Genomic DNA, 24,319 nt, shown 5'->3' on the forward strand with positions numbered 1-24,319 from the left:
CACATACATGAGGTGCTTTTCAAACTGTTCAGTATCCAATGATGCTTACTGAAAGATTAGCATATTAACATATTCTGTATATTATCTATTCTCAGAGTAGTCAACAAACAAGGTATATTTGTCAAGCTTAATAATACTGTAAACAACTTTGAAGAATTTATTCCTCTGACCATTTTGCATTCCAACACCCAAAATGATTTACATCTAGCTATGGAAGATAGCCTGATATATATATATATATACATACCATTCTAACCACCAGGGGGTAGAACACCTCCTCATAAATATCGCGGATCACTGATAGAAACCACTATTAGATTTAAAAATTCATATTTTTAAGTTGGAGTGACTATGCAGGATGTTAAGAATGTATTCATCATGATAATCCTTTTCAATTTGATTAAACCATGCTCCATTATTAGTTAAAAGTGGCTGTTTAAATATTGATGGACATGTCATTAGAGTCAGGACAGTTTGTCTCCATAGAAAAAGTGTGTGGCTCTTAAAAGAGCCGTTGGTTTGAGGTCTCCGCAGAGTGGTTTACTTGGAGCTGGTGTACTTGGTCACGGCCTTGGTGCCCTCAGACACGGCGTGTTTAGCCAGCTCCCCGGGCAGCAGCAGGCGGACGGCGGTCTGAATCTCCCTGGAGGTGATGGTGGAGCGCTTGTTGTAATGAGCCAGACGAGAGGCCTCACCGGCGATGCGCTCGAAGATGTCGCTCACGAAGGAGTTCATGATGCCCATGGCCTTGGAGGAGATCCCAGTGTCGGGGTGGACCTGCTTCAGCACCTTGTACACGTAGATGGCGTAGCTCTCCTTCCTGGACTTTCTCCTCTTCTTTCCGCCCCTACCGGGGGCCTTCGCCACCGCTTTCTTGGAGCCCTTCTTGGGCGCGGGCTTCGCTACTTCAGGCATTGTCACGAGATTTTTTCGTTCAAATGAATACAGACGTTGCTGGCCAGGCTGTATTTGAACATATCACATGTAAATCATTGTGTGCCGTTCCCTCTCTGTCATTGGCTGAATGTGGAGTGCCAGTGTAACAGCACGGGGGAGTGTCTCCATGTTCGTGAGTCCATTATTCTGCTGCCGACAGAGGTTGAACTGTTCAGCTCATCTGGAACATTTGGGGTGTTGAGAACTTTAAGATGTCCCTGAAACTTATTAGGATTTATGTTAGTATCACATAAGTATCATTAAAAACAATCTAAACCAAAGCAACCTGATAAATGCACAGCTCTAAATGATAGAATATGTGGGAAATATGTAGCCCTGACACGGTGACTTTTGGTGACTTTTGGTCTAATGGTTACAGTGAAACACACAGTCAGTTCAACTTCAGGTTCATCGACCTGTCCATTTAGGAAGCCCAAGTGATTGTGAATGAATTTCACCGGTTTTGGTGCAAATGAAAGTGACAATAAGTGCAATAAAGAGGCAAAAGCAAGACCACAACAGAAAGGGAACAGTTTTATACGTGCTGGCCATTGACATTTGCTCTCTCCTCATCCTTCCCGACTGAATCTTCTGAAGTTTCGTGCTCTGCTAGTGTCCGTGTCACTACCTGTAGCATGAGGCGGTGCCTGAAGTCCTTTCAGGTAGCAGAGATAATCTAGCTCCTCCAGGATAGAACATCCAAACGTGCAGGAGCAAGAAGGTTTGTTGTGTGCCGTAGAAGAGCATCAACCCATCAGCAGAACCGGTATCGTCTCCTTTGTGCGTGGAACATCTACAGGTGTAGCTGGCCACTGGGGAACCGCCCTGCCAAAGAAAAGAAGGGAAAAAGATGATTGTGATAAATTTGGCACGTGTTTATTATAATCGTCATTATTTGTAATTTATTAAATTAGACAAATTCTATAGAAACGTGGTCCTGCCTGCTGCCTCTGAATAGTATAGTCCAATTAGCTTCAACGTCACGACCTGTTTAATAGAGTACAGGGAGATTTCAGCCGGTTAAAAGTCGCCAACATCACTCTGATAGACTTTCATAATAACACGCTGTCTTTCAAAGTGCAGGCACTGCAATCCCAGACAGCACACACACACACACAGGCCCCGGGGGCCCACTTACTCGCTCAGAGCAACACAGTGATACGTGAGGAGCGTTACCATGAACAATCTGGTAAGGGACTTTGTTGAAGAACAGTGGACACAGGTATACTACAAAGTTTCTCTCTGGTAACTTCTCATTGCACAACCAATCAAGTGCTGTGTTTTATTTGAGAGTGTATTGCAACAGTGTGTCCATTAACCAGTGAGTAGGTCAATAGGTCAGTCAGTCAGGGTCAAGAAGGCTTCAGTGTAAGGCCCTTACCAAACTCCTGAGGTACGAGGGAACGTCAGTGTCTAACGGACGCTGTGGTGTGCACGTAGAGGACCACTCGTGTGTTCTTCATAGCAGCAAATGAAGATATGTGAATATTTATGTGTGCGTGTGGATATGTGTGTGAGTGTCTGTGTGTCTGTGTATTCATGTTAATGTCTGTTTGTTAACCTATTTGAATTAAAATACAAGTCAGATAATGTAAGTAACATGATGAATTTATTTAACTTGGCCAACATTTCTTTTTTCTTGTCTCACCACTCTCCCCACGTGCTTGACTGAAAGATAGAATGAGTAATGTCCACTTCACTTCCTTAATTTGTGGTCAGATTGTTGTTATAGATATTTTATAGTGATGCTGTTACAGGGGGTGACTCATTTTCACCTACGCCTCAACATCCATTCAAAACAACAAACTGGTGAGGTGCAGCACCTAATCAAACAGCTCTGTCCCTGGTCCTTTTTAATTACACTCTGATATTTAACTTAGTGTTCAACTGATCAAGTTGATGCAGCTACAGAGCTCATTTTCAAAGCTCAGAACAGATCAGAATCTGCAATAAAACAGGAGAAGCTGAGCTACTGGAAAACAAAGCATCTGACAGGACATGTAGGAGAGTTCAACTGGTAGTGGACGTTGTTCCAGTTGACATATCTGGAGAGCAGCTCCATCTGTTGGCTGCCTGGTATTACTACAGTATATATACACACATATATGTGTATATATATATAACAGTTCACCAGGCGTGTTGGTTTATCCTAAATAAGAGAAGAGCCGGACTGGTCCAATTTAAATATTTATTGAGATGCAATAAAAGTTTAACAACATAGCTATGGACAATTATCACAACCTAGGCTAATTAAGTTAGCAATAGGTAGTTAATAATGGCCCCGAACAAAAGGGGTTTGATATAGTTATAACAGTAGATTTAATATGATTGGTTATGAAAGATTGAAGGGGAGTCACCGCAAATCAATTTGGTTCTCCCTTGTTGGTGCACAGGCATGTCCACGCCTCTTGGCACAGAAATCCAGGAAGTGACAAGAAGCCGCTCTCTGTGACGCTACTACTACTCTGATAGTTGCTAAGCAAAATGTTCACTTCATGAAAGGCCTTGACACAGCTGATGCCATGTGGGCCATTGGAGAAAGGAATATGATGTTCCTGCTATATTCAAACAATGTCCTGTTGATGTAAACATTAGGGTCCTTGAAACCAAAACAACGAGACAAAACAATGTCAACAAAGTCACTCTGTCCGTCCTCCAGAACTTTATCAGACAGCTGCTTGAAATATATTTGTGAATGACTCTAAGGGAATAATGGTTTAACAATTATAAGATTCATTATTAACAATATGCAGCAAGGGTTATTTATAAATCATTTGAATAAAGGCCTTATATATGGTTCAAACTGATCATGCTTCCCCCCCCCCCCTTTAGTTGCAAAAAGTTTCAGTCAGACCCAAATACCATATAGAATTTAAATTCCTAACAATCCCTCTTTTCACAACATTTTCATTGTGTGAAGAACTTACTGGGGTCATCCATGTACCCCTAACCACCATCCCATCCAGTGCTGTTCGGACATCAGTTTAAGAGTCAATGATCTTGGATTTTAGCCTTGTTGAGATCCTTTTGTGGAATTAATACTTTCCGTTTGTCAGGTTGCAAGAGGTGCAGCTGTCACCGGATGGGAGTGGGTTGTGGAGACATGGAGCCCAGATCCCATAGATTGAAAGGAAACAAACAGAAAAGTGATTAATATGCTGCAGTGCGTAACTGAGTTTAAAGTTGATTATATAAACTTATATTTGCAAAGGAAAATAAACAAGCAATCAAAACAAGACATACAAGTAGACCCTTCTTTTGAGGTCAACAATTTCTTTAAGATTTTGAGGAGTAGTAGCCTAATAAGTGGACATTAAAAAATAAAGATTCAAAAAGTGGCAGAAGAGTGACAAAAATCTTTGGCATTTCATGAAATATTAAATGATCAACAAGCTAAATTTCAATAAGCAGCAGATATGACAGCGTTTGAGTATTTGTGTTCAAACCATTCTCCAAAAATCATCTGACTGCTTCTATACATGATAATTCAGAAGCTTTGACTTCAAATTGCCCTGTGGTAACACAGGAATCACATACACAGGAAAAATGTGTTAGAAATGAGATTCAACAAACCGTTTCAGAGTCGACAGCTGAAACAGATTAAATAAAACTCACTCTGACACACTTTTCTTTCATGATAAAATAATAAAAACATAAGTAGAGCTTAACAACACCTTTCAAATTAAGAGCATTGGATGTTAAGATAATTGGTGAAACCAAAAACTAAAAACCTTCTTCCCTGAAATTAAGAGTTTAAAGTGTTGCAATAAAATTGAAATATAATTATAGATATGGCATTCAATAAAGTGTAAACAAAGTGCTTGTATTATGGTTTGTGCTTTTCATTTAAGATGAAACACGTTATGAGTTAAAGTGTTTTAGACCTCTGATCCTTGAGTTGGATTCAGCTTTATTCCTCTTTAAGCGGCGAAACATATTTATTTTAGGTCTCAAGAGTCTTACAATAGTTACATTGAGGGTGAATCAAACTCCTATTCTAAATTGCCCTGTACTTGGTGGTCAGCGCTTTGAATGGCGCATCAGAAACAGGGAAACGGTCCATGGGCATTTGTATGGTCTTTTAAGTGTTGTGTGAATTGCATGTATCATATTTGTGTACTAAGTTCTCTGCCAGAGTTGTCATGTGTTGATGCCACCAGAGTATTTCTATGTTCTTCTGAGTCCGTTTCCTACTGATATGTGTGGGTCCAGGGGCCTGTTTGAGAAATGTCTGGGCTAGTTTGGATTGGAGATCTTCTCTGAGTTTGATCTCTTCTTGGGAGAGGGCCTCAGACTTATGTGGGCCATGTTGATGGGTTTTGATTCGAAGGTGACCTTCTGTGGACACTGGGCAACTTCATTGGTCATAGCCGTTGCCGTGTTCCCCGGCGGCAGATGGCATCTGGTGTGGGTGCGGGGGGCATGCCTCTTCCTCGGCCTCGTCCTGGGGGTCCTCCGCGATGGGGGCCTTGCCCTCTGTAGGGGTTAAGGTTAGGGTTAGGTGTTGATCGTCTTTGTCCCATATTAGGGCAATCTCGGATCCAATGGTCAGATTGGCCGCACCGATGGCATCGATTATCGTTGTAACCTATGGTTTGATTGTCTCTTTCGATGTTCCTAGCCTGCACTACTGCGCCTGCTATTTCCAAATGTAATCCTAATACGGCAGCCATCTGATTAAGGGGCTCTTCCCCTGACCGACGAGTCTGCAGCTCTTGGAGTTCTCTCCGAACTTCCAGTCGTGATTTTTCCACTTCTCTGAGGTTGTTGCTTAGCTCAGCCACCTCCTCCTCACACTGTCGCTTCATACTGAGTCTTTCTGTCTCTGCAATTTCTCAAACTTTCTCTCAGTTGGGTGTTTGATTGGCTGAGAGTGTCCCGCTCTTTGCTGACCTCACTGAGGTTGCGTTGCAGCTCCATGCTCTCTCTCCTGTGGCTTTCTGCTGCGTCCTGAGTTTGGTTGGGCTGGCGTTTGCTGTTCATCACATCCCGTCTCAGTTGGTCTCTACTCTCCTCGTTCTCTGCGAAAGAAGCTCTGCACTGGTGCAACTGTTCAAGGGCAATATCAGCACGTGACTGAAGGTCGATACTTATCTCTCGTAGAGTCTGGATTTGACGTTCGTCCGTCCAGGCTGCGTCTTCCAGCTGAGAGAGAAGCTGCAGCAGGGTGGTGGGGGTCTGGACAGGGGCGGCGGCCATCTTTCAGGATAAAACGCACTGTTTTTGACAGGTTATTATTTATTTTTCTTTAGCCTGTTTATAATAATACCTCCACAACAGCACGCTTATCAGTATTCCAAGCAGAAGGGACAGACTCAGAATAAACCAGATCCTCTACTTCAGCCACTCAATGTTTTTGTAGCGCTGTGACATGTCGATGAATGTGTGTGTATTTTGGTTGGTGGGTGTTGGTCGTGGTGGTATATCTGGGGTGTGTGTCTCTCTCTGTAAAAAGTTAAAATCAGAATCAGACTCAAAATTCTAATTCAAAATCTAAATCTAAATCTAAATCTAAATCCAAATTAAAACTAAAACTAAAATTTAATTAAAATTAACATTAAAAACAATAACAAAGACAAAAATAAAACAAAACAAACTTAATAAATACTAAATAAAACCTAATTTATTATACAATTAAACAAGCAAATCCAATGATGTCAAACCAGTTGTAACCTGAGCTTTAATATCTTTAGTTTTCCCCAGGTGTAATACCCTTTGTCAGCAACCAGTTGGTATAGAGGCCAAAATGGCAAAAGTATTCATTCAAAAGGTCTAAATTTTAGTATTTTGATAATTTCAGGCAGCACAGAATTAAGTTGAAAGTTTAGGTTGAATTTCTCATCCTCATGACTGATTTGGTTCATCGCAAGCACATGAATGACTTCAGCTCTAAACCTTTTCTCCTTTCCTCTAGTGGATTGGATATATTTGAAAAATCTGAAAACACAAATTTGTGCCTTAATAAGTATTATTTTAACAATTAAGTTTGGAATTTATTACTTCTGAATGAAGCAATAGTAAAAAACAAACAACCCAACATAAAAACAAACAACCAAGCCTCCTTATGTGGTCAAAGCCAGTTGCAAGCTGCAAAGCGTTTGGCCTTCCCCATATGGCTTTCCGACTCCCAAACTCTCTTATCTCCCTCCCATTCCTACAGTTGTGCACGTACAAAATCTTTCTATCCCACATCTCTTCCCCTACTTTCTTTACCCCTCAAGTTTTACATTCTATTATTCATCTCACAGCAAGATATTACTGAATTGAAACATCTCACTCCTATAGATCTTTCTAGGGAGAGGCGGTGGTCTAGTGGCAGAAACTTGGACTATGGGCAGAGAAGGTCTCTGGTTCGTCTCTGGTTCGACTCCACGGAGAGACAACAAAAGACGAACCTGGATTGATCTGTCCAAAAATCCAAGAGTCTCCCTACCCTGTCTAGTGCCCCTGAGCAAGGCACCTTACTCCCCCAACATCTGCTCCCCGAGCGCCGTACATGGTCGCTCACTGCTCTGTGTGTCCTGCACCAGATGGGTAAAAAGGAGAGATTAAATTTCCCTACCTGCATAAATGTGCCTCTGCATGTCTGTGCATGTGTTTGGGATGAATAAATGGATCTTAATCTTAATCTTATTCCTAACCATAGCTTTATCTTTCTCGTCATAAATTAATCTCTCAAACCTTCAGTCAACATTCTTTTACTTCCTTTGGCAAGTTCTTTACAAGTTTACGCCTCCCGATCATACATACAACATACATCAGATGGCAGGCATATAGCCTCTAGTCTATTTTCCTATTTTTTCTAGGAAAAAGTTGTTTTCCTGTCTTTCAGTTTTCGCTCAGTCAGTTTTTTCTGTGTCTCAGTCAGCAGTGTGACCTTGACTCTTTTTCGTCTCCTTCTCTCTCGTTTTCATAGACATACTTTTTAATTCAACCTAGATTTAGTATTTTTTGTGATTCCAGGCAGCCTAAAAATAAATTGAAAGATTATTCCCCCTATTTTCTCCCGATTTAGTTTGAATTTCTAGTCGCTATTTTGTTTATAACAAAAGCAAAAAGTTAAATCTGATATCAGGTATGTTAATTTCCCCTCAGAATAAGCTCTTTAAGCCAGTGATTGATAATAAATAAATGCCCTGAGAATAAACTCTTTAATTCAAACTAGTTCATTTACACGAAGCAAAAAATAGGAATCTTAGTGATATTCCCACATCGACCTCCTAAAACTTTATATTTAACTACGACACCTCTCCTGAGAGAAGGGAACAAAACACAAACAAACTTTTCTGTTCACCAACAGAATATTAATGTCTATGTGCTTTATAATTTGGGCCTGATTCAAGCAACAAATGCGTCTCTAGGTCACAAAAACATCCTTGAAAACTAATTCAATGATCAATGCGTTTTACACAGAGCTAATAGTGATTGCAACGATTTAAACAGGTTTTTATTTACAGTGTTCCCCTGCTTTTACATCTTCAGTCACTGTCTGAAAATCTCAAATAAGCTCTGATTTCTAAACGTGAAAGACACAACACAATAACTTTTACAAAACTAAGCCAGAATAAATCCTCTCAGGTCTTTGTGTTATGAATAATAAACCACATAAGCCAAAACGGACATTTCATATATCCATGTACATATGGAAGCTTTACCGTGGCTACTGCAGCAACAGCAGCTCCACGGAGACAAAAACAAAACAGCAGACAGCTTCCTACGGTGATCAGCCACTGTGCTGAATCACCATAGATTTTACAAAAAATGTACAATTCAGGTGAGCTCACAATAATATTAATAGCAGCTTGGCGTCTTACCCCATTTTAGGCTAGACTCAGAATAATGGTAAAGTCTGTCAGTCAAGCTCCTGCCTCGTCAGCACAGGTGCTAGGTGCAGAGTTATCATATTATTACCTGAGTCCCGTTAACTAATCTTAGGCACTTGATTCAAAGTTGCACTCTGGGTTGTTAAGCTTCAGATCCGTCGAAACTGATGCCGCGGTCAGAACTACAATATTTTCACAGCCGTTATATTCTGAATTCAAGGGCCGCTCCAAAGCTTTGTGACTGGTTGCAGTGAAGCGTCTGGTCTCGTCATAACAGCGCTGACTTCCCAGTACACAATATTTTCGCAGACCCTTATTATCATTGCTTCAGGATCGATTCAACAGGGTATCTGGCCCGTTAAGCACCTGTCCCCGTCGGAACACCACTCCGTCTCCAGATCCCACTGCAATCGTCGTCACTGAATCTTCTATCTATTAGGACCCGATTCAACAACAGGGTATTTGGCAGTTTTGTCCCTCACTCGCCGGTGCAGGCAAAACCGCTTCCTCCAAAACCCCCTGACTAACTCAGGTTGCAGTTTGTTGTATTTGCAAACAATTGTTTGAATCGTCAAATTTGGAAATCTTTTGCGCCAAGCTGAAAAACCTCAAATCCTTCTCTTGGTTTCTTTATCTCATTTCCCCTTCCTCTCATTTCTTTATCTCATTTCATTTTATGTCTCTATCTCATTTCATTTCTTTATCCCATTTCATTTCATGTCTTTATCTCATTTCATTTTATGTCTCTATCTCATTTCATTTCTTTATCCCATTTCATTTCATGTCTTTATCTCATTTCATTTCTTTATCTCATTTCATTTCTTTATCTCATTTCATTGCATCTCAAAAAACACAGAACTTATTTATCTCTTACCACCGATCTCTCCACCGCACTCTCACACCTATAACAATGATTATCTAACTAATACAGAATTTGCTTTAACAGGTTTCTGCCTACCTTGTGATTTAGAGCTCTTGTGAGAATGCGGAGGATCGATCGGAGCAGCCTAGACCTCGAGGTCTGCGGTCTTTCTGGTCAAAAGATTCCTTCTCAGGATCAGGTCTGTCAAAAAAATTTTCTTAGGATCACGTCGGGGTCACCAAATTGTCAGCCGTGTTGGTTTATCCTAAATATGACAAGATGAGCCGAACTCCGTTTGTTCAATCAAGTATTTATTTAGAAAGCAATGAAAGGTATCAATCAGCAAAGCAATGGGCATCCAACAAGTCGCATCAGAACACGAGACCCATCAGAACGCATCAAACAGCCGGCGCCTGTCTATTTCATTACAGTAGATCTTGGTTCTTCCTCCTCGAAAGTGCGCAGGCGTAGGCCATCCTCTTGATATTGGACTACGGAAGTGACAAGGAGCCACTCCCAAGGCCTTGACACAGCTGATGGCATGTGGGCCAATGGTGTTGACAATTGGAGAAGACATTATTGTGATCTTGCTATATCAAAACAATATTCTGTTTGTACAGACATTCAAAACAATTTAACCAAAACAACGAAACAGAACTGTGACGCTCACACATTCTAATTTCAAGATTACACACTAGGAAGGAAAAGGTTATTTATTAATCATTTGTATAGAAAACATTATATCTGGCTCAAACTGCTTCTATCTTTATTCATTTAGAGTTGAGTCAGACAGAGAATATAGGTAAAATATTGAAATCCTAACAATTACTAAAGTTCTAGTTGCACCTGAAAATTAAGCCGATGATCAAAGAGATCCTTATTACAGTATATACCATGAGGTTTTTCATGGTATTATGTGCCTGTACGATTTTGACAGTGGAGTTAACTATTGTGCAGGTGATGATGTACAGAAGGACATTATGCCAACATGTTCTGCAGAGAACAACCACTTGACTGAGAAGCGACAGTCAGTTTTGACCAGCAATATATGTTCAATTGGTAATTGGGCTAACTGAAGGCAATTGTACCTAACCGTTGCAAAGGTGTGCTAAATCATTTGAAATTTGTGCAAGCTGTTGGAAATTGAACTGGTCATTGCAAGGATGAGGAATGAGATATTCCAATCTGTTGTGAACAAGTGCCCAGTTGTTTGGAGGTTTGCACGTGTTGTTTTGAGAATGTCATTTCTGTTTCGTGAAATGAGCCAAAGCAATGGAGAAAAACTGTAAACACAGGCTGCATTTAGTATTGTTAAGGGCATTCCCTTAGTATATGTCCCGGCTGTATACACATCCTACAAACTCTTATTTGCTTGTCGTGAATTACTCTAAAGTATTCCGCACCCAGCGCAGTATTGAATCTGGCTGAGTACGGCAGTGATTGGACCTGATTATTGAATTTTAGCTTGAGGAATCTTGTCCCGTCCGCCACGTTGGTACTCGACCACATCCTCCTCTTGATCGGTGACACAGCCTAATAATATTTTGCATAAAGACGTCGTTTTTAAGGTTACCTTTGTGTATCATTTAAGCTTGTGTAAATGCAGTTACAATACTTAGAAAATAAAAATATAAATACATTTTGTAGTTTTCTGGAATAAAAACAGTCAAATGTAAATCCCATTTGGAGTTTCAGGGGTAAAAAGCATTGTAGCCGAATCCAGTACAATTTAAGTAAATGGGAACTCCTTCAAACGAATAAAAAATCAATTTGGTTCAATTAGTCAGGTTATTCTATCTTGTTGTCGGTTTGCTTTAATGTCACAGTGTCATTGATTGCTATTATGTCTAAGATTCCTTTGATTTCTCAGCAGGGCCATTTCTATGCCTATAATATGTTAGTATTAAGTAGCCCCTAATGAAATGTGAAGTGAGTGTTTGAAATAGAAGTAAATCTGTAAAGATGAATGTCACAGCCCGGCTCACAACTGTGACAATGAGGGAGACGACACGGGTGAACTGTTACTATTTCAGGATATTTATTTAACAGAATAAATTATAAGCAACAACCAAAGTCTCCAAAAACAAAACAGAGGTTGAGGTTGACTCTCCCGGCGTCCGGGAGAGTCAACCTCTTGCCGTAGGAAGAGCGAGAGAGAAAGCGCGCGAGACGAATCTGGCCAGTCTTTTAAAGGGAAGAGCACACCTGGCCGAGATGTGCTCTGATTGTCGCTGATTTCCACTCCCCCTACAGTTCTGGGGAAGAAAGAACAGGGACACCTAGTGTCCAGGTGAGGGTGGAACGGGTCGTCACATCAATAAGTTCAGAGAGAGACTGAGATGCCTGTGTTCAAGACCTCACTGACTAACTACATACTGAATATCAAAGATTGTTACTGAATATACTTGGAGAATTTTCAAAGTAAATTCAAACATTTACACATTTTTAAATTTTTCAAAGTAAAGTCAAACATTTTCAATGAGGAATCGATCATTTCAGGATACTTCAAAGTAGACGCAGACAACTGGTCACATCGAAAGAGCGTGACAGCGCAGGAGAAACCGGGACCTGGCCCTCAACATGAGATAAACTCAGTCGGCGAACTTCCAGCTCCATTCGTTTAATTTCCCCATGAGTCACATCCTGGAATTTTGTGTCAATAACTAAAATTTGCCCCAGATTATCACGAGGATCCTCCTGACATTCTCCTTTAAACGTTTATCCCCGATATCCATCTTGAAATTATCAGCAATTTTAATTAATTGATCCCACGAACAGCGGTCTAATAACTCCTCTGACGGAGCACTCAGAAACTCATCCACAGTAGCCATGACTGAAAAACACAGCTAACCTGCCTGAATATTAACATTTAACTCTGTGCACCAATGGTCACACTCCTAAAGCTGTACACAGCAACACGTCACTGCAGCGCTGTCTCACTGACTGCTGTGATGGAAATCTGGAGATACAAGAGGCTGGAAACAACAAAGTTATCTACGTGTATTTAATAAGGGGCTTTCTGCTGAAAGGATCAACACAGGGAAACCACAAGGGTCTCAGAGTGAGGATGCAGAACAGTCAAAAACACAGGTCTCATATAGAAGGACTGAGGGCTGTCCCTCTGAACCAATCCAGACAGGTTCCATGGTGGGTGAAGGAGAGGCATCTAAACATTAGCAGCTGATTCACTTAGGTGATAAGAAGACATACACTATTTCCATTGATGTGTAATTAAGTCACAAAAGGTCTCACCGTATTTCAACACCAACAGTTCCGACCATAAAACAGCTCAAGTCATAAAGGTCTCTTGTCAAGGCTTCAAATGCTTACTATCTAAATACAAAATAGTTTGTCAGCCATGTTTAATTAATTTTTCTAATACAAGTCTCTCCACTTCCCTCTGTGGAAAAATAATGATATAATTAATGAGAACTGTTTACAACACTGGTGTGTGGAGATTATAATCATATCTAATCTGTCCAATTCACTCTAAAATTCCATAAAAGGCTAAATAATTTGTGAAAAATAGTTACTATCACATGCAGCTTACACATGTAGTGTATTGATATTAACTTATTAAAATTAAAATCAAGTCACAACCAAACACACAACTCTATAGTTAACTTGCTTCAATCATTTCATTAGATGAGTTAAATTAACGGTAATTTTTATAACAATTACATATTAAAAACCACTTGAGGCATGTAAGCATATGATTATGATGATAGATAAAGCATAGGTTGTGTTGTTGTTGTAGTTTCAAGGTTACTTACCTCTAGACCAGCCGGACCAGCTACAGCACAGCGCTAACCTGTTAGCAGCGTCGGGTAGCATGTAGCCTAGCTCCTGGCTAGGCTACATGTAGCCTGGCTGTCAGTCTTCACTCGCGCTCCTCCTCTTGCCCATTGATTCGTTAGCCAGGAACGAGGAGGAGTAAGCTACGGCAAGATGGCGCCGGGGGAACGCCACCTACTAGCCTCATTCTCACCCTGCAGAAACCAATGGGTGACGTCACGGACCCTCCGTCCATCTATATATACAGTCTATGTTTGGAATACATCTGTCCTCAGAGCAGCGGATGTATGACGTCACATCCTCTGTATATTCTTGTTCGCTCCGAGACTCAAAGTGCGCAAAGAGGAGGAACATGTGCGACGTGCAGCTGCTGCTGATGTCGGTACATGAGCGGATCAGCGCTGCCGCTGAAGACTTTCTGCTGCAGGTGGAGAAAGGAGGAGAAACGGCTCAAGTCCCGGCGCTGAGAGCGATGCTAACCGAGCGGCTAACGGCGGCTGCTGAGGAGATCGTCTCAGTGTTTGAGGAAACCGTGGCGGTGTATGAAGACAGAATGGAGCGGTTAGATTGCTCAGAGCAGGAGATCTACCGCCAGAGGAGGCTGCTGGATGCTGTGATGAAGCCCAAACTCCAGCTGCACAGAGTCGGTAAGTCCCTGGAAGAGCCACTCACAGGCTAATGTTAGCTAGCATCAGCTCTGCTAACATGAGTTGATCAAACTAACACTCCTTATAGGGAATGATACGTTTAAAACAATGTCTGGTTGGTTAAATGGATGAAATGTGTAGATAGAAGGATTAGGAGCTTTGACTCTTCACTGCAGCCAGTGGTCACATGTCCTTGATAATCATCTGCAAGATGCTGTAAGAAAGCTCAGCACACGTCTGGGGTGTTCATGCGTTTTGGCTCCTTTTGTGTAAAAAGTCCTCCAGACTGCTTCGTCTCATCCTGAAAAACAGACACATATTGTGGGAGTAATTATGATACTGGCATATTTTAAAATAAGTATAATTTCTATATTGCTGTTGTGTCATATTAATAACAATAGACCCTTTTTTTTAGATGCTTGATTTCAAATGATTGCTGTGACACAATGGACACTAAGCTCCCTGTATGTCATAGCAGCGCTAGACATAGTTGCTAGATAGCAACGGGAGAATCTAGGTTTTATTTCAGTACAAAAACTGGTTTACAACGTGGATTGATTCAGTCACTGGAGTTGTGCAGTTAAGATGATTCCTGCTATTGTCAGCGTGTTTGTTTATCCAAAATATGAGAAGAGCCGAACCAATGGTTTGGTTCCATCACGTATATATATAGAAGCAATGAAAGTTTAACAGGCATAGTCGACATTCATTCACAGCCTTGGCTAAATCAGGTAGCATGGGGTAGACAATAATGGTAAGCGTTCATAATAATTACAACAGTAGGTGTAATGTGATAGGTTAAAATATTGGACGGGTGTCGCCGCAAATCAATTTTGTTCTCCCTAGTTCGATGTTGTGTTTCATAAACTAGCCTTGAGTAACGAATGTTGTGTTCCTGCTCTATCGGCTGTAAGAACTAAACCACAACAATGTCACTTTGATCAAAACAGGTGTGAGACTGACCAGCGTTTTGAAGCTAATATCGATATTAAACACTAAGAGGAAAAAGGTTATTATTAATAATTTGTAGAAAGGCCTTATAAAGGCTCCAGTCCCCTCCTTTTTTTAAATTGTATAGAGTTCTGTTTCCATACTCCTCTTCACTCACAGACACACGAAGAAGCTAAGATTTTGAAATCCCAACACTATTCCAGTCTATTCCTATTCCATTCCACGTGTTGATAATCGTAATATTTTACGCTTGTTTCAGGACAAAAAGTAAAACTTGCGGTTCTGTCTCTGTTCCAACTGCCATCTTTAGAAATCTCCCCTTGATGCTTCAGCTTCAAGTACTCGTGCATCACGGTTGTGCTGCTGTGATCATTTTAGATTTGCAGTGTTTACTGCTAAACACTCATCAAAAGCACGACTGTTTGCCGTCCTGGCTCCTAAATGGTGGAATGAGCTCCCCATTGACATCCGGACATCAGAAAGTTTATACATTTTCCACCGAAAAATAAAAACATACGTCTTCCGACTTTACCTTGAATAAAAAAAAAAATATATATATATATATATATATACTAACAACTTTTGAAACTAACACTTTAGTAGCACTTAAATGACCCTTACTCGGAGCACTTTGTAGTTTTGCTTTATTTTGAAGAAATTGTACTTTCTTGATTCTTGTCATCCTTGGTATGTACCCTCGGGTTTGAATGCACTTATCGTAAGACGCTTTGGATAAAAGCGTCAGCTAAATGTAATGTAATGTAATGTTTGGTCTCCGTCTAAAAAACTCCCACACTACTGTTGTGAACGAGTCTGTGCAGAAAACCTGCTGCTGTGTTGTTCATGTGTGAAACACAAACCCTGGAGAAACTCTGGAGACAATTCTCTGGTTAACCCACAGGTCACGTCTGAAAACAGCTTAACCAACTAACTAACCTCCCCTTGCTATGCTCTGCTCGTGTCTTAGATTGTTTATTTGGCCTCAAAATATAAAACATTTTATCCTGGAAACACTTGGTTTAACCCAGCTAATTTATCGAGCTGCGTCGTAAGACCAACTATTAACCATCTCAACATCTCTGCTTCCTGAGTGTGATCATTCAAAAATAATAACAGTCATCATTAAATGACACAACACAAGTTTTTAAAACACTTCAGGATACTCTCAAATTATAAACGTGTGTATTTGTGTTTCAGTGTGTCCTGCAGACGTACAGCAGCTGATGGTGAATAAAGAAGAGGTTCTCCCTGTGCAGCAGCAATGGAGCCACCTTGTGGACCAGGAGGACCCAGAGCCCCCCCACATTAAAGAGGAACAGGAGGACCCATGGACCAATCAGGATGGGGAGCAGCTTCAACAACTTGAGCAGGCTGATATCAAGTTCACATTGACTGCTGTCACTGTGAAGAGTGAAGAAGATGAAGAGAAACCTCAGTTGTCACAGCTTCATCAGAGTCAGACTGAGGAGAACAGAGCGAATTGTGGAGGACCAGTACCAGCCAGGATCTCAGGTCCTGATGGAAATTTACAACAATGTACTGAGGACAAGACTGTAGACAGTGAAGATGATTGGATGCAGACCAGGGAACCTCCGTCTTGTTTAAATACAAAAAGTAACAAACAGCCTCAAAGTGATAAGAAATGTATAACTGCTAAGAAAGCATTTAGTTGCTCTGAGTGTGGTAAAACATTTAGACAAAAGGGGGATCTAACTGTACATATGAGGATTCATACAGGAGAGAAACCATTTAGTTGCTTTGAGTGTGGTCAAATATTTAGAAGAAAGTGCCATCTAACTTTACATATGAGGATTCATACAGGAGAGAAAGCATTTAGTTGCTCTGAGTGTGGTCAAACATTTAGACAAAAGGGGTCTCTAACTTCACATATGAGGATTCATACAGGAGAGAAACCATTTAGTTGCTCTGAGTGTGGTAAAACATTTAGCCGAAAGTTCAGTCTAACTGAACATTTGAAGATTCATACAGGAGAGAAATCATTTACTTGCTCTGTGTGTGGTAAAAGATTTGCCTACAGTGGTTCTCTAACTTTACATATGAGGATTCATACAGGAGAGAAACCATTGAATTGCTCTGTGTGTGGTAAAAGATTTGCCCACACTGGTTCTCTAACTTTACATCTGAGGATTCATACAGGAGAGAAACCATTTAGTTGCTCTGAGTGTGGTAAAACATTCAGCACAAAGGGCAGTCTAACTGAACATATTAAGATTCATACAGAAGAGAAACCATTTAGTTGCTCTGTATGTGGTAAAATATTTGCCCACACTGGTTCTCTAACTTTACATATGAGAAATCATACAGGAGAGAAACCATTTAGTTGCTCTGAGTGTGGCAAAACATTTAGACAAAGGAGCCATTTAACTGGACATATGAAGATTCATACAGGAGAGAAGCCATTTACTTGCTCTGAGTGTGGTAAAAGATTTAGACAAAAGAGTCATTTAACTGGACATATGAAGATTCATACAGGAGAGAAATCATTTACTTGCTCCTAGCGTGGTAAAATATTTAGACTAATGGGTAATCTAACTGCACATGACCAGTCAAACAGGAGAGAATGAATTTACCTGCTCTGTGTGCTTAAAGATTTAGTTGCATCGTTTGTAACAAATATTTCATTCAGATTAGTCAGCAACTACTCATATTGTACATATGAATTGGTCATTATTATACACATTAATAGAGAAATTTGAATCCCCTTTAACCTGTCTTTAAATGTTTTCCTTGCAAAGTATGTATATGTATGTTCTTAACCAGTTCAAATGATTAAATATGTTTGATTTTAATCAGTGTGCTTACTGATCAGTGACCGAAGAGGCGGTTACAATGTGAAGGGACATGTGACCATGGCTGTAAATAGTAAATGGATTTGTATTTATATAGAGCTTTTCTAGTCTTGATGATCACTCAAAGCACTTTACAGTACAGTTTTACTTTCACCCATTCACACACACACATTCATACAGTGTATCTATTAGGAGCACTTTGTCGTTATATGAGGGATAATTGAGGGTTATGCATCTTGCCCAAGAACATTTCGGCATGCAGATGGGGATGACTGGGGATCAAACCGGACCTTCATGACGACCGCTATACCCCTTGGCCACAGCCGGCCGTTGGTTAGAAAAATACATTTCTCACAGGAAGGTTCAGAGAGAAGTGACCTAAAGGATTTCAGTGGCCGCCATTATAAGAGCTGTCCGTAATCTGAATGCTTCCTAACTTATCACCTTATAGTGGGGCATCTAATAGAAAATTTGTGCAAAATGTGATACAAGCACCAAATTTGGGATGGTGGTTCCAAAAGGTCTACTTAACAAATCTGCCTGACGTGCCATTCAAAAATCCAAGATGGACGCCGAACACTGTACTTGTTAGATTTGAATGATCTTGGTGTCTATTTCTATGTTTTCTTGAATGCTGAATCGAATTTTTTACTTTCACTGGCTTTATAATACTGTAAATGGTAGAAAATGAACACTTTATATAAAATAACAACATGACATCAAATAATACTCCTAAAAAAGATGATCTCTCCAACGATCTCTCCAGAAAACAGATATGAGACAAATACAGACATTCCAGTTGAACCCTAGAGTCTAAAAAATGTTTGGGACAAATACTGATAATTTAAAAAAAGAAATACTGATCAACTTTGTGCAAAATCTTTCACTGAAAGCCCTCAGGAACCTAAACCTCCACATTGTGAGGCTGAATCTAAACCTCTGGACGAAGCTCTGTCAGACGTACGAGGTTGTTGAGCCAAGTGGGAATAAAATATACAACAATACTTTAAATGGTGTCTGTTTCAAAGCAAATAGAGATGGAGAATCATTTGTATGCAAAGTAAAACTTATGAAATGAGCAGTGACGTTTCTAACGCACGTTTAAATTCACTGCAAACCCTAAACGAAGGAGTCTGTCATCACTGGACGTCCCATTGTTTTCCTTGGATGGTTAAAAAAACAAAGCTAATGTCTAATCAGAAGAAAGAACAAAGAATTCACACAGAACGACCCCAGCAGGACCAGGACCGAATACGTGGTCTCACAACTCAGTGAATCAGGTCACAGTTATGTACAGAATGTATTTGCTGTTGCAGATTAGTTGAATACTAATATCCAGGGCCGGTCTTTCCTACAGGCGACATAGGCGGTTGCCTAGGGCGCCATTTCAGAGGGGGGCGCCAAAAACTGCGCAGAGCAAAAAATAAAATAAAATATTTTTTTTTTTATTTTGCTAGGCAGAGTTTTAGGCGCCCCCTTCTCTATGTGGTATGGCCAAAAATATTGTATTTAATTACTCTGAGAGTAATTTAAGTAGTTTCATTAGAGAAATCAGTAAATCACAGCAGCACTCATGTGGAACGTTTGGCGCTGGAGCAGTTGCACCCCGTACTGTCAGATGCAGTCTGGATGAGGAACTGAATGCTCCATGTCGTTCCTGCTGCTGCTTCCATCCTGTATTCTACAGGGTAGTAGTGGGTGAGAGTCTCCTACGTTAGCTCCTAAAGCCTCGCTTGATCACCACGGGTGTCATTGAGACGTGTTGACTGGTAAAACTTAGAAACTCCGCTGGGCAGTGAGGAGAGACACTCGCGCACTAGGTGGGCGGGGCTACATTCGCCTGTATAGGTGTTTATTTTACCTGCACTTCGTCTTGCAGGCGGGTCGCGCTAGTATATTGTTTACTTTACAGTGTGTAGTTCAGCTCCGACACACACAGACTCTGTAATTCATGTATTGTTATTGTGCCTTATAAAGACCAGTTATAAGCTAATGTTCAATAGGTCTATATTGTAAATGTTTATATTTCTTTATGAGTGATGATGTATATTAAGATGTTTGGAGGAAAGAGACACCATAATAATTGAATGTATGTTATATGCACTTAAAAATGCAGTTACACTCAAAGAAATGCTTGTACTTGAAATTGTGTTTAATTTGAATAAGATGCAGTCTGGATGAGGAAGTGAATGCTCCGTGTCGTTACTGCTGCTGCATTCATGCTGTATTCTACAGATATACTTTAATTAGATTAATTTAAAAAAAATTGATCTAACATTAGGGTAAAACGAGGCAAAAATTGAGGTACGAACCTCCTTGGTGTTGTCAGAACATGCTAGCACATTGAGGCTTATGGTTAGAGTGTGTGTGTCCAAGCAACTTCGACGAAGAAAGAAATAATTTTGTAATAAGTTTTCGTGTGGGGGGGGGGGCGCCAGGAGTGAAGCTTGCCTAGAGCGCCAAATGTGCTAGGGCCGGCCCTGTCAAGGACAGTATATTAGATAAACTCCAGGGCTGCGGAGTCTCGGCAGTATCTCTGATAAAGAGGAGGATGTGGCCTGGAACTAATGTGGCAGATGGGACGAGATATTTAAAAGTTAAATCATTAGCCACATCCAGTCATTGGCTCTCCATTACTTATCTGTCCTTCGCACAACTCTCTATTCTCATCGCTCAGTCTATCTTCCATCTTGTCCATCACCTGTCTGCTACTCTCCTCATCTACCTCTTCTTTCTTATATAACTCTATATAAAATTATTCAACTCTTTCCACTATCCCTACAAGGTCCGTTAATTTTTCCCTTCCCATTCCCTCCACTGGCTCAAAATAAATTTTCTCCTGCCTTGTCTTCTCTAGCCCTAAGAAATACCCTGTACATTCTTCACCCTCTATTGCATACCTCGCCTTACTTATAATTATTGCACCTTTTCACATTCCCTGCTCTATCTCCTTTAGTTCATCTTTCATCCTTATGCATCCCTCTGTCACAATTACCCCTTCCCCAGCTTTCTTCTCCTCTTCGTCTAACTCCTGTTTTAACTTTTCTCTCATTCTTTCCCCTGTTCTTACTGTGTTTCTTGCTCATGCCCCTTATCCCCTCTTTCAACCTTCCCCACCACCTCCCTATATCTTCCTTATACATTCTGTCATTCATCTTGTGACAACCCTGGAGTTGTCAGCTGTGTGTGTTGTGTTTCAGGCTCCTGTAGGCGGAGTCGGAGCCTGGTGATCAGTGGGGATGTGGCACACCTGGGGGCCCACTACTTAAGGGGCCTGCAGACTGGGCTCTGGTCTCTCATTCACCGGGTCTACCTCAACATGGGCATGTGGAGGTTTTCTTTGTATTTTGTTCTTTGTAGTATTATTCCTGTAGAATAAATGCATAAATACTGTAACTGCAGAGCTTTGTGCCATTCAGTGTTTCTTGTTGCACACATGAGCCAAGGTGTAACGAGTGGGGGCTCGTCCGAACTCCAGATCCAGGTTTGTTTCTCACCCTTTTCTGTCCTGAGAAAGTAATAGGCCCCTAGTAGGATAAGTTTCCCCTGGAATAGTGTACTGGTAGCCCAGGGTGTGTGATAACTTGAGAGTGTGAATGTAGTGCTTTGAGCTTACATTGGTGGGACTAATTGCATTACTTATCAGGCACTAATTAGATGGATTTACCTTTTGGAGTTACCTTTCCTGGTAGGAATAAGCAACAGTATCTCTCTCGGGGGGTCTGTTGGTTTGTTATTTTTGTTTGTTATTTTTGTGCATAAACATGATTTGACTTTGTGTCTTGGGTACACGTCCATGTCCGTCTGGTGAGTAACAGCATAGCTGGGGCTTTACCTGGTCATTGGTTTTGTGTTTAAAACACCTGTCATGAAATGCATGAAGACTAGGGTCTAGAGAAGGTAGTTAGCATTGGTTAGACAGATAGTCAGGGGAAAGGTATTCCAAAGGTATTCCAAGGTGTAACTGCTCTTTAAAATGCAGTTACACTCAGAGAAATGCTTGTACTTGAAATTGTGTTTAATTTAAATAAGATGCAGTCCAGATGAGGAACTGAAGGCTCTGTGTCGTTACTGCTGCTGCATTTATGTTGTATTCTACAGATATACTTAGTTACTTTGGTATCAATCTTGGGACCCGTAACATATATCTCCAACCAATAGTTTGACATAAAAAAAAAAAAATTAGCCAAAAATCGTAAAAAAGGAAGGGGTACTGGCTCCTTGGTGTTGTCAGAACATACTAGCACATTGAGGCGTATTGTTAGTGTGTGTGGCCAAGCAACTTGACAAAGAAAGAAATAATGTTATAAGTTTTCGTGGAAAATAGTTTTGAGAAATTTTTTTTTTGTTTGGGGGGGGGGGGGGCAGGAGTGAAGCTTCCCTAGAGCACCAAATGTGCTAGGGCCGGCCCTGCCTCCCATCCACTCCTTCTCGATCTCCCTCATACACTCCTCATCCCAGTGGGTTTCCCTCGCCTGAAGGATCGGAGCTGGTGTTGTGCAATAGTACGTAAAAAGTGTTACCATAGAATGGTGTGCCTTGAGGCACTCAATAAAATATAAAACATTAATATTGAAAATAATTTATATTAAATCATAACTTTAATTGGTTAAAGTTCTCGCAGGGCACCACCCTTCATAGAAGGGAAAAGATAGCCAATTCATTGATTAAGATCAGTCTCATTTAGATCTAGTTCAATTAGAAATCTCAATATTTTACCATTAAAGATTGTATAATGAACAATGAAGGTTATGGCATTCTTAACTGTGACGGTTGGCAAAATTCACTTATGCAATATTAATGACAGTTCATTTGTGAAAGAAGAACGTTTATTATGAACATAATAAAGTATAAAAACACAAATTACTTAACAATCAAACTGAATAACAACGAGGAGTGTGTGCGTGTGAATGTAAATTAGCATTCTTTAAAGAATGGTGCCTAAGATAAGAGCACCCCCCCTTCTTCTTAGGTTGCTTTACGGCCGTTGCTTTACGGCTGAGGGGGAAGGTTTAACTAGGTGAGAAGCTATGCGTGTCTGTGTGGATGTTAATCAGATAATGATAGTCAGGGACAAAGCCTGTGGCGAGCCTAACTATTAACCTTCATTTAATTTATGCCTACAACGTCACAGCATATATCAAACTTGTAAACACACCGAATTGAGTAAACAGTCTTGCTTAGCATGTATAATTATTAAGCCCAGATTATGTTACCAGTCCGAGGAAAAGAAAGTTGCTGTTCAGGTTGCAGTTCTGTGACGTCTCCTGGCTTTGTGGTCGTAGAGTTCTGCATCCGTGATTCTGTCGAGCGGTGTGCTCAGATGCTGGTTGAAGTTTTCCTGCAGGACATCGAGTCGCTACGAGGAGTTTTGTAGAGCTTGAAGGGCGAGGAGATTTCCTTGAGAAGGGTGAGCTGGGAGCTGCACCCCTGACCTCCGGTTGTGGGTTGGATAGAGAAGGAAGCTGGATCAGAGCTTGAGCAGCCTTCCGCCCTCTGAGAGATGGAAGAAGAGAGGCTGTAGCAGCCTTCCACCCTCGGGAGAATTGGAGAAAGAGAGGCTGGACAGCCTACTGGCTTTCAAAGGATTGTAGAAAGAGAAAGATCTTGGGGAGACCTCTCCTTATATTGGCCCCGGTGACCTCACAGGTCTTGGACCAGAGTGACCAATAGGAGTTGACCCTTGTGGTTCTTGACACCTTTGTGTGACATTGCCCAGACCCCAGGACATGCAGCATCCTGTTACATCCTCTGGGAGACTAAGTTCCTTGTCTTTCTAAGATCAATGGAACCTGTGGCATCTTGGGGGATTGAGTCCACTCCAGCACATGCGGCATGTTTGTTACAAGTTTGACTGAAAGGAGGCCTGTGGTTTGCACAAAAACCATGTCCCAACACTGGTTTCATCCCCTGAAGATGACGTTGTCGAAGGAACCATGCCTTTCAAAATGTGTATACCCTTTACACGCTGTCCAGGTGTGGGGTAGCGGTAATGCTGCTCTGCTACCGCATTTGAATGGGTAAGGTAGCCCGCCACCAATGTTTTTGCAGAATCGCTCATATCCTTGGTGCTCGTCTCAAAGACTCTGCGTACCACCTTGCTGCTCACTGCCGGGACATTGAACTTTTTTTGCAACCGTGCAATGTCATTGGTGGTCCGGTGAACCCCCTTCCATGTGCTGGAAAGGAAGAATAAATCTTTTGGATCCTCGACGTCCTCAATGTCCTCACCCCTCTTGCGTTTCCTGCCGGCTCTCTGGAAGACTGGCCGTGACCGTCTGTAGTAGATATCAAACCACTGTTGGACAAAAGAAAGGACATTGATGGGAGAAAAAGACATTAATTATGTTACTTTCAGCTGTAACAGAAATTATCCAGGTTCAGTCAGGAATTGTGGTGAACTTACTTGCTCCTGCTCCTGTGAAAGCGCAAACGAGGCCAGTTGTGTTGCTGCAGTCTTGTGCTCCTTTACCGCAATCACCCAACGTGGATGAC

The 24,319-nt window shown here is 41.1% G+C and overlaps 3 protein-coding genes across 3 annotated transcripts in view; 1 reads left to right on the forward strand and 2 right to left on the reverse strand.

The window, feature by feature from the left end:
• Positions 1-24,319, reverse strand: part of LOC133933470 (histone H4) — an 81,381-nt gene that overhangs the window by 10,118 nt on the left and 46,944 nt on the right. The window lies entirely within an intron of this gene.
• LOC133933553 (histone H2B-like) lies at positions 541-915 on the reverse strand. Its single transcript, XM_062380687.1, has one exon. The coding sequence runs from the start codon at positions 913-915 to the stop codon at positions 541-543; it is 375 nt and encodes a 124-aa protein (XP_062236671.1).
• Positions 13,701-17,824, forward strand: LOC133933444 (zinc finger protein OZF-like). The gene is made up of 2 exons (XM_062380555.1): positions 13,701-14,063; positions 16,212-17,824. The coding sequence occupies exons 1-2, from the start codon at positions 13,769-13,771 to the stop codon at positions 17,531-17,533; spliced, it is 1,617 nt and encodes a 538-aa protein (XP_062236539.1). The 5' UTR covers positions 13,701-13,768; the 3' UTR covers positions 17,534-17,824.

Source organism: Platichthys flesus, chromosome 22 (assembly GCF_949316205.1).
Source record: "Platichthys flesus chromosome 22, fPlaFle2.1, whole genome shotgun sequence".
NCBI classification, from domain to species: Eukaryota; Metazoa; Chordata; class Actinopteri; order Pleuronectiformes; family Pleuronectidae; genus Platichthys; species Platichthys flesus.